The sequence below is a fragment of the Podarcis tiliguerta genome (genome assembly GCF_965153285.1).
Source record: "Podarcis tiliguerta genome assembly, chromosome: 8".
Taxonomy (NCBI): domain Eukaryota; kingdom Metazoa; phylum Chordata; class Lepidosauria; order Squamata; family Lacertidae; genus Podarcis; species Podarcis tiliguerta.
This window is the reverse complement of record NC_139541.1, coordinates 38,536,174-38,552,241: the sequence shown is the minus strand read 5'-3', so window position 1 is coordinate 38,552,241 and position 16,068 is coordinate 38,536,174. Positions and strand designations below refer to the sequence as shown.

The 16,068-nt window shown below is 41.0% G+C and overlaps 1 protein-coding gene across 4 annotated transcripts in view; it reads right to left on the bottom strand.

Moving 5' to 3' along the window:
* ANKRD11 (ankyrin repeat domain containing 11) overlaps positions 1-16,068 on the bottom strand; it is a 179,499-nt gene that overhangs the window by 46,960 nt on the left and 116,471 nt on the right. For all 4 annotated transcript variants that reach the window (XM_083456436.1, XM_083456434.1, XM_083456437.1 and 1 more), the window contains one exon: positions 7,630-7,768. In XM_083456436.1, the coding sequence (XP_083312562.1) occupies positions 7,630-7,768 (139 nt within the window). The remainder of the gene's footprint in view (positions 1-7,629; positions 7,769-16,068) is intronic.

Here is a 16,068-nt window from a genome sequence, read left to right as displayed (position 1 = left end):
TCTAAGTGTCCTCCACAAATTCCCTAATCACATGTATGTACTGGGTAAAGTGCAATGCAAAATTCCAATTTTTATGAACATGTCCAATGCTGGGAGGTAACAAAAACTTATGTCTAGTCCTCATGAGGTGTTTTTTTGTTTGTTGTTATTAAAAAAAATATCTGTGGCTGGGCTGTACCACTTTAGACTGCAGGTATATCAGGAAGAATGTTCAAGCCTGTCATTCTCTTTGACTTGATATATGTGCATGAATGCATTGATTGATTGATTGATTGATTGATTGATTGATTGTATGAAGGATCATACTGTCATGTGCACATACCCCTGCTGCCTGAAGTGGCACAGCCCAAACACAGGTTGGCTATTTCCACCTAAACTAAGTCTTAGTAGCTGCACAGATGAGAAGCTGGGCAGTGTGAGGTTTTGGGGACCTTTCGTTATTTGTTTTGGGGAAATTCCATTATTTCCACCTGTGCTTGTTTACGGTACTCTCTCTTGCTCTGGTGTTAAAGAGGACTCCGGACTTGGACTGAAGTGTGACTCACAACTTGAATGCACTGCTACAGCAGTCAGGAAGATGACCATGGCCAACAACACAATCTCTTACATTCACAGTATCAGCATTGCTATCACACTGCAAGGACTATGCACCTCTGACAAACATCATGAGTCAGGCATCATCTACTCCCTCCTCTACCTTAACAAGGAACTGCAGAATACAGGATTAAAGTCAAAACAAGACGAGAGGTGTGTGTGTGTGTGTGTGTGTGTGTGTGCATAAAACCACCCGAGCAGCTTAAAACACAGCAGCTTAATGACAGGGCAGAATCTGCAGCTGCTAGAATGACAGGCAAAAAGGCAGGTTAATGATCAATCTTCCTCAGATGGATCTAAGGGCAGCAGTTTTCAGATTACCACACACTGGGTTTAAATTGCCTTCTGCCTTCTGAAGATTTCCCCACACCCCCAGTTTCAAATGAACATTGGATTCTCCCTTCCTACAGTAACCAACAGTGAAATCTTGCACTGTGCTGGTAAACAACTGCTGCATTCCACTCCAAAGATAGCCAAGCTCGACTGACCCAAAGACTGCCCATAACATGCTGTTCACTTGCATCTTAGGAGAGATGTTGGAATGATTTAATATTTGGAAGATGTTTTGGTGACAGATAAAGGAAATGTAGAATCTTCTATTTATTTCTCTAGTATTGTGGATTTCCTTTACCCCATAAAACTGTGGTAGGGAGAAGTGCCATTGAAGTTCATTTCCCCCTCAAAATAACATTACTAAATAGCAGCCAATGGCAGGAATGTTGAACTTGGACCCTAGTTTTAAACAACAGTTCAACCATGGAGCACCCTTGTAGCTAAGAAAAGTCATTTTACCTCTACAAAACAGTATGACAATTTTCACAGTATTGTTGCAAGGATTTAATTGTTAAATATTGCAACCCATTTTGCATTCTCAATACAAGACTAAACCCTAAAAGCCTAGATTCAGGTAGACAAACTTAGTTGATCTCTAAGGTGCTACTGGACAATTTTTTTTATTATTTTTTTATTCCTAAAAGCCTAGACATCAGATCACAATAGCTTACCTTGGAGCAATCTGGAACTAAGAAATTGCAAAGGCTTGTTTCAGTATTTTTATTATGAGTGCTGCGAGCAGGATGCATAATATTTTAAAGTGCTGCTGTTTTTAGCTGTATCACTGGATTTTTGAAAAAATAAACAATTCTTTATGTTTTAAAGGAAACTGCTTATTTTAAGAGTTTTATGTAAGCTACCTTGGGAGGGCTTGGTGGCATATCAATATTTGATATAAATATTTAATATAGAGAGAAATAAACAGTCTCCCATAATTACTTGACATTTGCCCACTACCACCATCTGGACCTCCATAAAGAGAAAAGGCTTTCTTCTCACAAAGTCTACCACACACTTTCTCTCCTCCCTCTGTAACAGCAGCAGCCATATTATTCTCATTTGAAAGGAGCAAAAAGGACTATGGTAGCCTGTGTGTGGCTTTGAGAAGCTGCTCTGTTCCTCAGTTTCAAAATGGCCAATTTCCTGAAGCCTTTAATATTAAACAGGCCTCTCTCTATGCCAGGGGTGAGTAACCTACGGACTGCCAAATGTTGCTGAACCACAACTCCTATCACCCCTTACCACTGGCCATGCTGGCTGAGGCTAATTTGAGTTGAGTCTGAAAACACCTAGAAGCCACTGGTTCTCCATCCATGCTCTATGCCCTGCAACCCAGTCAAGTTTCAGAAAGCCATAGCTGCATCTTCCAACCACCAGAAACAGAAGACTCAAGGGAATTCAGAGCATACGTTAAAAGCATTCAGTGTGGCCTAACTGAAATAGCATGCCAACCACTAAATAGCATGTGTTGAAACTGTAGAAGCAAGCAGACTACATGGCACAATACAGATAGAAGACATACAGCTCTAGGAGGGAGAGTTTGGCACCTTCAGTCAGATCCATGACTCAGCCAGCAGCTCACGAAAAATCAGGCAGGAGATTACAGCCAAGAAGAGCAAAGACAGAATTTTTGCAAGCTTCGCCTGCTGACCAACTGCAGCAGCTTTACCATCACTCAGGTCATTTCAAAGCCCTTCTACTATGGCTCCTGCTGCTGAGGCACCCCATCACCAGATTTAGTGATCTGAAGAGTGCCGAGCTTAGATTTGGAAGAGCTCCAAGCCCTTGTCTCAACACAGCACCAAAGAGCTGCCTGGGGCCGCATTAGTGAGAAAGGATTTCTAAAATATGTTCTTGGCCTCTGCTTTCTTGTTCCATTCTGTCTTGGCTGCATCATACATAATTATATACAGAATACAGTTGCCCAAAATGGGGAACGGCCAACGTTTCTAGCACACTTTGGAGGCTGCTGGGTGTGGCATGGGGGGGGGGGGGATGAGAGGAACAAAATGTGAGACCTATCAGAAGAGGGAAATATCAGGTAGACTATGGACTGTTCCCTCAAAACAGAGAGTATTGTATCAGGTATCCCAAACAGATTACACTTTTTTATATAGAACAAGGCAGGAAACCATCTCAGGAATTCTGTGAACCAATAAAAATATGCCACCTCTACCATTCTGTATAATACTGGTCTGCCTTTTAAAACAAACACATCACCAACATTTGTGCTTTGCTTGCAGCACAACGATCTGAAGCTTCAACTGACTTTAATTGTAGCAGACTCACCTTAGTTTAGATATTTTTAAGCAGACATCAGGGATCCTGCAGTGTGCTTTTCCCACCAGCAGGGCTTCATGACCTGCAAGGTACCTTCCAACTCTATGATTCTATAAACCTGACTATTTGAATGGGTTCAAGAAGTATGATATTTGTCCTACAAGTAATAAAAAATGATAGTGTAACATGAGCTTGAACACTGTGTGTTCATGTCACACTAAGTGGGGGAAAAGCCTTTGTTTAGCATTCTGAGAATGTGCTTCTAAATCATCACACTGAGATGTAAATAACGCAGCTCAATAATAAAGCTGCTTATTTCTCCTCAACACATCAGCCTTCCTGTGTGTCCTACATGTTTTCAGCTCAAGCTGAGGAGTGGGAGTGACTTCAAAAACATTTCCAGTGAACAGATGCCTACTAACTGCATCTTACCACTAGGAGTGGAGGAAAGAGCTCTGGAGGCTGCTGTAGTTTTCACGTGAGTGGACACGGGAGTAAGATAAACGAGAAAGAAGGAACCATGTGTAATCTGTCACATCAGGGAAACAATGGACAGAACACATAGACCACTTTTGGACCATAAGTGCAACCATGCATTATTCATACACCAGAAGCAACAGCCATATAGAGTTGCTTCAAGAGCAATCTCCACACAGAGTTCTTCTAATCCTTAAGTATTCCCTCCTTTTTCAAATGACATCAATGCCAATTCTCTCTTTGTAAACAAATCAAGTGCTGAATTCACTTTGGGTTTTTTATTAGTACAGTGGTACCTCGGGTTAAGAACTTAATTCATTCTAGAGGTCCGTTCCTAACCTGAAGCACCACTTTAGCTAATGGGGCCTGCCGCTGCGTGATTTCTGTTCTCATCCCGAAGCAAAGTTCTTAACTTGAGGTACTATTTCTGGGTTAGCGGAGTCTGTAACCTGAAGCGTCTGTAACACGAGGTACCACTGTATTTATTAAAGATTTTTTGTGTAACAATCAAATAATCATCAACAACAACAAGAAGGAGGAGGAGGAGTATTGTCATCCCAGGATTAGCAGCCATGGAGACAATGGCTTAATCAACTCAGATGGCAAACAAGCACTTCACTCTCATGTGTCCATTTATTTCACAAGTTTGATTTGTCATGATTTGTTCTTGAAGTTATGGAATCTAAGGACTTCGGCTTTACTGACTTAGTATAAGTTGCGGGTCGGGGGTGAAGGAGAAGTTGGACATTCGTTCCCTTCTCTAATGTGCGTTGGGGCAACTACGGTAACTCCAGTCTTCCTGTCCAGCTTCAAAAGGTCTGAAATATTCCCTGCAGTTGCACTGTACAAAGAAGCACAGTGCAACAATGGGGGAAACCCAAGACCCCACTCCAGTTCTAAGTTGGAGAGGACAGCTCAGTATTTTGGGTGTCAACACTAAGAGGACCCTGGCAGCCAGGAACAAAAACTATCTCCTGCTCTCTCTCCCTCCCATAGTTCCACATTTGGAGCTAGAACAGGGAACAGGGAGTAGTGAACATTGAAGCAGTTACATTGGGCTGTAGAAGCCTGATGCAACTGCAGGTATGATCGCTATCCCCCTTCTCAGGTCCAGACATGAAGCTAGGTGTTGTTTCTGACCTCATAAGGTCAGAGACCAGAGGAGGGCAGTGTGTCCTGGCAAGCATAATTTTTGGCTTGGCTACCTAGACATGGCATAAATTGTGCATCACTGCTCACTTGCCTTAACACACACAACCCTGCAAGCTTACACAGCAAAAATCTCATAAAAATGAGGGGGCCCACAAGCAGCTTAACACAATATTAGCATAAGGCCCCTACACTGCACTGATAGGGAAAGCAGGATGGGGTTGGTGCTCTTCCTCCTACTAACCATGACATTTGGGAAACTTGTCACCCTGAAGTTGGCAACCTTACATTCTGAGGACTGACATGCCCAACATAGTGGCTTACAGCTAAAGGCACCTCTAATTCCCAGTATACCTGCTGCTATACTAAGGGCTCCACCAATTTCTACTGTGATTTTTAGGGACAGAGAAAATCTAGCATCAAGTGAGACTTCCTAATTCCCACTTTATATATATTTAGAAGCAAATTTTACACTTGGGGGAAAAAGAAGTCCTTGGAGACATTGAATCACAGAGGCAGCATTTTCACAAACAAGGATGCACTATGGTAGCTTTCACCAAGCTGGCTGGTACACTCCAAATGTTTTGGACTACAACTCCCACCCATCCAAACCTTCCAGAAGGCACCAGCTTGGGGAAGGCTGCATCATAGGAATGATTAGTCATCTGTGAGACACATCTAGCCATGTTGATAACTGCACTCAGCATAATGGGGCCAACTGTGGCTTCTTAGTGCAGGCAACAGTAAAAATACATTTGACAACAGCCTTCCTGTGTTGCCCACTATTTATGCAGCACACTCATCATAAGAAGCAAAAGGTGACCGATGTACTTTACTGCTGCACTGTTTTGGTAACACAACACAAATTCATTGAGATGGGAGATGCGGGAGAAGAGAGAGAAGTGCAACTTAATTCCTCTCCCCCCCCCAAAAAAAAATCCTTGAAAGTTATAAATTGGCAGCTATCAGAAATATTGCTTTGCCCCAATACCAGAAACCAAGCAAAAAGCAGAAGAAAATGGACATTAACATGGTATTAAGTTGGGGGGGGGGGTTGCTGGAACTCTATTTGAACCAATATCCAATATGTTTGGACTGACCAACAAATGCAGCTGTTCCTCATTCTTTTGGCAGGGGTATTGAATGCCAACCTCAACGCCCTAAGCTCAGCCTAGAGGAAGACTGCAGAACATGCACTCAAATTATTGTGCAAGAAGATGGAAGATCTTAGCATTATTTTCCACAATATTACAATTTGACTGGCATGAGTTACTCTGGAGGATGTTGGGTACATAAAACTGAAGGTGGCTTCCCAGATCCAGTTGCCAGATACGTCCATGGGTCAAGAAAGTGAATGTGTGCAACTAAGGGGGTGAAGGATTATGCGAGCTGTAGTCCAAAACATCTGGAGGACAGCAGACTGGAGAAAGCTAGCATAGACCAAAACAAGAAGAAAGCACTGTAAATTGCCCCATTCCTCTGGCAAGAACAAGCACACCTTAGTGTATTTCAACAATGCCAGAAGCAAAGACATTCAAGTGTATGATAACTACAAACGTATCAAAACACATAGTACTGGCACCACTCCCTCCTCCTGTAAACTGCCAGCCACTGCCTACAAAACAAACAATCACCACCTTTTCAATTGTATCCAATGTTCAATTACCACCATATTGATATCCCTGGCACAGATTAGGTACTTGCATATGGTGTGCAAATGTTAAGCAAATGGCTTCTTCTTGGTAGTGGGAGTCCATTGGTAAACTATAAATTTAGGTTCCTCTTTCCAACAAGACCCTCCTTACAATTTATACCAACATAACTTTAAACTTTAAACAGTAAGACATGGCACAGAGAGAAGAAAGTGTAAACTGATGTTGTGAATTCAGAATTTTGCATAGCAAAGGCTCAAAAGTGTAGTAAATCCAACTACTATGAAACATTAAACTTCCTAAAGCATACTATTTAGGACAGTCAGTGTGTCTGTCCAGGCCACAAACAATGTGAGTTGAACAGAATGAACAGAGATGCAGCTTGTTGAGGAGAAAGAAAGACGCCTTATGCAGTATGTCAAAAGCACATGCTAGCATGTCATTCAGAACAGCTTTCTTAATAAGTTACCGTAATTAAAAAAGTAATTGGAACCCTTGAAGTCAAAAGCTTCTATCTATCCAGTGAGGCTGACATTATTTTCTTTGTAAAATTTATATGCTGTCCTTCAATATAATCTCAGGATAACTCATACAATAAAAACTGCATAACTGAATTTTAAAAATCAATAAGCACAGAACATCAGATAAAAACTAAGCAACAAAATAAACACATTTTAACAGTTAAAGTCTGGGAAACTAAGGAAATAGTTGCCTAGCGCCAAAAGAAAGCAAAATAGGAGCCAAACAAGCCACTTGCAGCAATAATTCCAGAAATAGGGTGTCACCACCAAGAAGCTCCTCTCCCCAGTTGGCCCCACCTCAATTACAATGGAGGCACCCAGAAGACTGACATTCCTTCAGAGCGGCATTCTCCAACCTAATGCCTCCCAGATATTTGGACTAGAGTTCCCATCAGCCCCAGCTAGCATGAATATCCTGGCAGGAGGTTATGACAGTTGTAGGCGAAAACATCTGGAGGACACAAGATTGAGGAAGGCTGCTTAAGACATTCCTCCTGCACCATTCCACACAGGAGGCCACATTTTGCAAATACGAAGTTATTTCATGTACTTATACCCTGCTCATTAGCCTAAGAGGCTCTCAGAAAGGCTTATAAAAAATCAGCTGTAAAACAGTCCCTTACCTGTATCCGAATCTTTTTGATCTCCATTTGTTCCAACAGTGAAAGGCAGCTTCCGTTTTGTAGCTCTCTCTTTCACCTCCTTGCCGCCATCACTCCGGTCCAATTTTGGAGTCTTGGTTAGAGAAACTTTATCTTTATCCTAGAAGGGAAAATAAGAGATCTTCATAAGAATCTAATATTTGCAATCAGCAAGGCTGTTTTTGCTAAGCAAATTTATAGTGCCAGAGGATATTCAACAGACCTTACCAAACCTGTTTGTCCATAGAGAAACACACATTTGCACATTCCCAGAAGCCAAAATGGCAGCTGCAGGACTTTCCACCACCAATGGATTGACCAGACTATTGATTTAAAGGGTACCCCTACATTTTAGCCTTGTAGAATAGTCCTGAAATACCTGATTAGGTAGCAAGTGTGCTACATCCAATATACATGTAATGGATGGGGAGTGGGAATCAGCTTGGCTGTACTCATCCTGGCAGCAATAGGAATCACTGTGATTCTGAACATGAGTGGTGCAGGCACCACTGAATATTGTCTGTGCCATTGCCTACAGTGGGCAACACTATTTACATCCTCTCCATTGCTTAGGGTTGTTGTTTTAATAAAATAAAAATATTTACTGGCTCTTTTCTTCTCCTGAAAACTTATTTGGCATTTATAGGGAGGAAATACATCCTATGATTTAAAAAGTGAAATTCCTTCTTCCAAAATCGCAGAGATTTTCCCTGTGGCACATAACATTGTGAGCTCAAACTATTAGAATATTCTGGCAGCTGACCAGCCTGCTGCAAAGCTTCCCAGCCATTTATAGGATCACCCTTCCTACCAGAAAAAAATGTACTTAAAGCATATGTTCTGTCTACATCAGCTTATAATCTTGTCCCCGCTGTGTGCAGGAAGGGAGGGGGGAAGAAGAAGGAGGGGGGATAAGGATGGTCAGTTCTCCCAGCAGAAGGAAAAGATGGCAACAATCTCCTATGAACATCCCACTTCAGTGAGTGTTTCACTCTTCACTGTCACTGTGGAATCCCATTAAATAACAATGGCAACTCTCAAACCTGTTTCTGGTTTTACATCTGGGTGGGGAGGCAGCTTTTTAAAAATCCCCATAAAGGGAGTATACATTTTCTAAAATCCAAATCTGTTAGAAGCATCTACTATAATCTTAAGCAGCTAGATGACTGAGGCTTGAAGCCTTTTATGGAAAACCTCTCACACATACACACATATTCTTCCTCTGAGACTTCGGAAGCTCTTGGTACCACAGATCCCTCTCCCTCAGAATGAAATGCTTCAAAATAACCTGCTAAATGACCTACTGCACCATGTACCATTGCATGTCTTATAAACTCAGAAGTTTTAAGGATGCCACGAACAAGAGGTTACAGACCAATGATTCAAATAGCTATCAAGGACCTACCAAGGCCTTATATCTGTTTATTTAAAATGAGTCTTTTGTCAAAGTTGCATTCCATATGATGGCTACCCTCATTTCTGATGCATATGCAAACACAATTTGATGGGCCAGAGCACTTGTAAGAAACCTACATATAAAAGTGGTTAGATCTCCAAAAGAAGACTTTGCCAGGGACTTCACATTCACATCAACCCAGCTCAGTTATTGTTCTTGAATTTGCATTTGGAAGCTTAAAATATAAATTATTTTATTAAGCTTGGCATGTGCTTGAGTACTTTCGCTTTTTAAATCAGTGAGAGTTCTCTGCAATGCTGCTCTTGTAGCAGTCAGACTAGAACTGAGTAGGAAGTCACTTGTTCTAGGCAAAATGTCTATCATTCAGGAGAGGAGATATGAGTGCCAGCACCAAAGCTTCAACTCTAGGATGTTTCTGGGATGTGTTTTGCACAGGCCATGGGCCCATTTGTTTACCTGCACAAACATCACCAAAAACTTGTGTATGTGTGTCTGGGACTCTGTTTTACTTCAAGAATGTACCAGACCAAAGGGAATGCACTTTAATTTTGCTTTTAAGTAAACATGGGTAATGGTATCAACAAGTTATTCAATCTGCTGGGATTGGGGGGAGAGAAACAACACAACAATGCTGACTGCATCACTCATAAGATTGTGGCAGGTGACTCGAAGTCATAAGACTAATGAATACACATTACTCCTTCCTCTTTCTTGGTTATTCTCTGGCATGGGCCCTGGATGGGGATTTTAAAAAATATGTTTTCCTCCACTGGTCTGTTCTATTTACTCCCCACTTGTTCAGAGTCACCAGCAACAAAAAGTACATTTCAGTCATAAAGTATTTGCCAAATGGGTTCCAAACTAATAAATCAGGAATCCTACGCAGTATGATCAGCTTCAGTTTCATACAAGAATTCTTAAACTACTTTCATGTAACAAGAGTCTAACTCTGCTTTTGTGGGCAGTCAAGAATTAAGCGACATTCAGAAAGGGGGACATGCTATTAATATTTGTAAGTAAAAAAGAGAAGTGCCCTTATTAAAATAAATTCTCTCATTGTTGAAATTTTAGGGTGTCAGAACAAATTTGCAAGAGCCAAAATAAAAACTATAATTTCTGTTTATGAACATTCTTTTTAAAAAGCATTCTCTAGCCTGTGAACCATTCGTAGGAGAGATGGAAGATACTATCTTCAAGGTTCTGACTGGAGTAGTGATGTACATCAGTGTACTGCACATATATTCATATTTGTAGTTTATTCTGCCTCTAAGTTTTTAATTCATTTAGGGCAGAAAGGAACAAGATTGGTTGCAAACTGTGGAATTGACTAGCCAAGGGAAAAGGGTACAGAACTATGTAGGACACTGAAGCCCTGCCTAATCCATGTACACAGTTCTCAGCTCCTAGCCACCTTTCTAATCTCTCAGCAACAAATGGGCCAGAAACTTGACTGGCAAACTCCACAGTGAGACTCCAGTCTTAACAGACACACACACACAAAATTTGCCTTTTTCTGATCAAGAAAAGCCTTAGGATGTTAATATGGGCAACTTCTTTCTTCAGTCCTGCTGAAAAATAGTGTGGTAACAATACAGTTAATCTTTTCCACTACCAAACTCATGGGTGTTTTTGTCTCCCCGGCCCATCCTGACACTGGAAACTAACAACATTGTAAAAGTATTTTCCCACAGTGCAGGTTCTTGAAGAACAACCTTGAGTTAATTGAATCAATCACCTTTCCCCCCAAAATGTACCAGTATCTCTTCAAATACACTCAGAAATCCCATTTCAATCACAGGGAATAATAATATCATCTTCATCGTACATGTGGTCCTGGGAACATAAGTTGCTACAACTCTTACTTCTAGAACATGGAGAATGCAGAGCGCTTACTGAAGTACATAAGCATGTGTGCGCATTCCGTGATGAAAGGCAGAGTCCCAGTTAAACCCTTAAAACTGGGATTTCTTAAACAATAAACACTTATGTAGAAAGCTTGATGCAGAGAATCTCAGAACAGCAGTAACAAGGGGTCAATTGTGCTTGTGTATACATGCCAAAAAATATAATTCCAGCATTGTTTGCTATTTAAGAATAAATTTCAGTGGGTGAAAATTCCTGGTGCTCTCTGTCTCTCATGAAGAGAACCCTAGAAGATCCCTTCTGAAATCAAAATTGGATTTGTTATCCTGCTTTCCATTTTTTGCTCATAGTTTTAAGAAACAGTTATAAACTTGCCAAAGCAACTTTAATAATGCTTACTTCAAAAAGATGCCATGGCAAGTACCATATTTTTCCATGTATGAGACTAGGGTTTTTTTACCTTTTTTTTTTTTAATTGGGGCTCGTCTTAAACACGGGTAGTGCTAAGAGGTGTTTTCTTAATTTGGAGTCCCCCAAAATAGGGGAGTGTCTTATACATTGGGGCGTCTTATACATGGAAAAATACAGTAAATCCATATGCTAGGAAACTTAAGATTCATTGCATGTGACCTTATGTCTGCCCCCTTCATATATTTTATTGAAACTTTTCATCATGCAATACAATAAAACAAACTAATGTGACAGGTAAAAGAAAGTCACTGATACCACATGGGCATTCAAGAGTAGCGCTAGGTCAAGAAGCACCCCAAGCTGTGAACCTGCATCTTCAAGGAGGGAGTATGATTTCATTCAAGGCTGGTTGTACACCTATCCATAGACCTACTGTTCCCCCAGATATTAGTCCTGTCTTGCACAGAGTACATTTGTTCACTTCTATCCAGTACTTTATTGTCCCCAGACATTAGTTTCCTTCTATATGCTTTGAGCCATATCAGATGTCCTACTCCATGTCTGACCCACTAGTGAGCAGCTACACAAGTCACAGCACTTTCACTTAGAAATGCCCTCACCCCCACGCCACCCAAAAGGCACACCTGGCCTCATACACTGTCAATACTGTGTTGCCAGGTGAAAAACGGCCTTTGATGATGGTGGCACCTGCTGACTGAGTTTTGTTATTTGTGTTGTTGCTAATGCAGAAATTTTGCTGGCTGCTGCTACTGCAATACCATGTTTTTGTTACTGTCCTATTTATATTTCAAACATAATGTTCACCACTTTGAGGGGGTTTTGCAAAAGAAAGGTAGGGTGCACATTTTCAAAATAAAATAGAAGGGTGCTTGTACTTAATCATGAAGTGTAAAACACAAGCTGCAAGAGGCAAATTGTGTAGACAAGGGTGAGTGAGGAACTACTTGCCTAAGTCTCAACCAACAAGACAAACTAGTTTACATGATTACTGAACAAGATAGACTAAGGGCAACCAATATGGTGTTCATGAAAAACAACTCCCACCATTTCTGACCACAGGCCATGCAGGCTGGAATGATGGAAGCTGAAGCCCAACAACATCTGGAGAGCATTATGTTGGCTATCCCTGGGATAGAATTCTACAGTGATTGGCCCCAAGTCCCCTTACATACCCTGCAAGCCACTCAAAAGAAGATTCCTGTGCAACTCCCCATAAACAATGCACAACATATGGAATTTTGCTATTACAAGAAGTGATGGTAGCTGAAGGTTCAAAAGGCTATAAAAGAGGATTAAACAGATTAAAGGAGGACAGGTATATTAAGCAGTTATTGGTCATGGTGGCTATATGACAACTCTATGTTCAGACAAGGATGCTACTGTAAACCAGTGGCTAGAGAGCAAATATGAAAAAATGCTATTGCCTCCATGTCCTACTTGTTGCTTCCTGGGGGCATCTGGTTGGCCACTGTGGGAAGCAGGATGATGGACGAGAGAGAATATAACAGTGTACCAGACTAAGAATCTAACAGAAAAGTCTATACCTAAGAATGAAGTGCATGTATTATGAATTCCATAATGCTGAGCATTGGGAAAGACTGGTGACTTCATACCCTGTTTGTGTACTTTCCAGGAAAGTACCAAGTTTGTGTACTTTCCAGAGCCAGTGTGGTACAGTGGTTAGAATGGCAGATGAAGACCAGGGAGACCTGAATTCAAATCCCCACTCAGCTGTGAAACTCTCTGGGTGACCTTGGGACAGTCATGACAACCTCATAGGGTTGTTTTTATAACAGGAATCAAGTAAACTACTTTGTGTTCCTTGAAATTATTATTATTATTCAGACAGGGGGCCTTCTCAGTAGTGCCGCCCGCCCTGTGGAATGCCCTCCCATCAGATGTCAAGGAAATAAGCAGCTATCCTATTTTTAAAAGACATCTGAAGGCAGCTCTGTTTAGGGAAGCTTTTAATATTTAACGCTGTATTGTTTTCAACACTTGATTGGGAGCCGGCTGGGGAAACTCAGCCAGATGGGCGGGGTATAAATATTTATTATTATTATTATTATTATTATTATTATTATTGGCAAGGCAGGGTAAAAACGGATTGGAACCAATTCATTTGGTTGGCTACTATGGGAAAGAGGATGAAGGACTAGATCGATCTTTGATCTAATCCAGCTGGTCAAGACAGCGGCATCACAAGTTTTATCCTAAAAGTTGAATTACTATTACATGCATGCTTGTGGGCAACACAATTCTGATTCTCTTTGCACTTCATCCAGGATGCTAGTTTCACTTTGAAGCTTAAAAACCAATGAACTTTCCAGTATGTTTTGAAAGCTTTGCATAACAGGCTGATGGAAATCCCCAATCCCAGCTGTGCTGCAACAAGGCAAGTTCCACAGTAACATTTTGGACTATAACTACTCAGAGAAATGTACAGCAAAGCTAAAAAGGTAATGCATTGTACCCCACCTCTCTTGAAGACAAAATTGTAAGCCAAAACAATTCCCAGCAGCATTTGCACCTCCTTTTTAACAACACTCTGAAGTGGAAACATCCTTTAGAATGTAATGTTTCTTCTGTGGCTGGAATAAGTACATCAGATTATAGGCTCATGACGATGGTTAACACATGCTCTACAGATGTGTATTCATCAGCTTCACTGTGCTGAGTGAGTGTAGGGAATAGATCTCACATGCAGTCTCAAACTCTAAAGGCTGATTCATATATCCTTGCAACACTGTGTTTGGGACTACATGAGACTGTAAATATATGAGTTGAGCTTCCATACAGGATAGCCAGATTATGTCAACATTTATATTCTGCAAATTCTTGGTGCCCAAAGATTGCACAGCAACCATACAATCAAGCTGTCCTACCTGAGAAGCGAGAAGAGCTCGAAGACCCCCACTACCTGTGCCTTTGCCATGCTCCTCATCCACGGCATCTTCCTCCCTAATGAACCTTACAACTACAAACTCCTCAGCAAACTGACCTTTTCAACGACACTCTATAAAGTGTCATGTACATTAAAGTTGCAATTCACACAATTAAATGAAAATAATAATGATATTTAAGTCAGCTTTCCCCAAAACCAACAAACACTGCATTGCAGCAATGAAGTTCTCAGATGCCTTCAATAATAGAGCAGGAAACTACTGTTTAAGGTTGGAACCCTCTTCCCTGCCCTTTGACTCAATAAAACTAAGAAAATGTCAGGGTCTGAGATAATTTGTCTAACTGAGGCAAAGTGGAAAAGTAACAGCAGAATGAAGAGAAACTGAGAAGGAAAAAACCAGTCACTCCATTGACTCAACTTGGTTGCATGCAACCATTAAGCCAAATTCTGTGAAACTGCAATGAGGTCTCACATAATGCCAGCACTATTTTGCTGCAAAGGCTGACGTTTCCAATTGGACAGATATGTGTGTGACTGCTGCAGAATGTCATAAGAACAACTGAATTTAGGAGGAACCTAGAATGGTACTTCAAGTCATGAATAAATGTGATCTGAACTTCTTAATCCATTTCTATCAGAGCTGGTATCTCACAATGCAGCTAGGTTCCAAAAATTCTTCACTCTGCAAGGACAACACACGGACTTTTACTTCCAAGACCACAGCCCCTATCACTGCTTTCAGGCCCTTTGGCTCCACAAACGCAGTCTTGGAATAGTATTCACAGCAGTGAATCTGAGACAGCTGAAGTCATGCAAGCAGAGAGGCCTTTAGGAAGTGTTGACAAACACAAGATAAATTAAAAGCTATGCTCCCACACAGCAATCCCTGGAAGCAAAGGTCTAATGGCCAACTCCCTTTCCCCTTAGTCATTGTTTCAGCTCAGAGCACTAAAGTTAAATAGAAAGCAATGATATGTTGGTGCAGTCTCCTTCAGCCAATTAACTAAGCTCTAAAGCTCAGTCCCTTTGGAACCCTAGACTGAACACTTTACAGGTTGAGAAGTTCAGGGATAGGAATGCAGGGACACTCTAGTCTATTATTCTTGCTAAACCTTGTCAAATCTGCACTGTTGTATATGGTGGGAAAGTCATTTTAATCACATCCAGGTTATTTTATTACAAAACTGGTTATTGTTCCCAGTGCTCCTGAGCCTGAAAAGTCGCAAGTCAGGACGGCTTCATATGACACATTTTAGCTACATTGGTAAAGAGGAGCATCTTCAAATATTAATGTGTGCATACTGGCCCCTTCACAAACCCCAAATTCATGTAGGAAAATATGTCATGTATAATGTACCCTCACAGCTAATGGAATGCCTTTTGATTCATACTATCATATATAAACATCAGCTTCTCAGCTATGAGTAGGAGCAACAAAACCCAGCCTGAAGTTAGAACAGGTTTTTCTTCTCAGCTTTTATTAATTTTAAATTTTGACATGTAGCTTTATCTTTCAAAAAAGACACAATAACTGAAATAGGGCAAAAAACCAAAGCAGAACAGAAACAAATCAAGTGTGCAGCATACTTTCTTAATGCAAAAGCCTTACATCACACGAATCTGGTATTTCCCTTTGCAACTTCCTGCACTCATAATTCCTGGGTTTCAGCTTTATTTTGCACAAAATGATCTACGCCACACTGGCACTTTCTCCTTATGCCAATCAGTTAACACTAGGCAGCTATGCCTCAACATTCAGGTCTCCTTTTGCTACCTTTCACAACCATCTTGACAGATTCTAAGC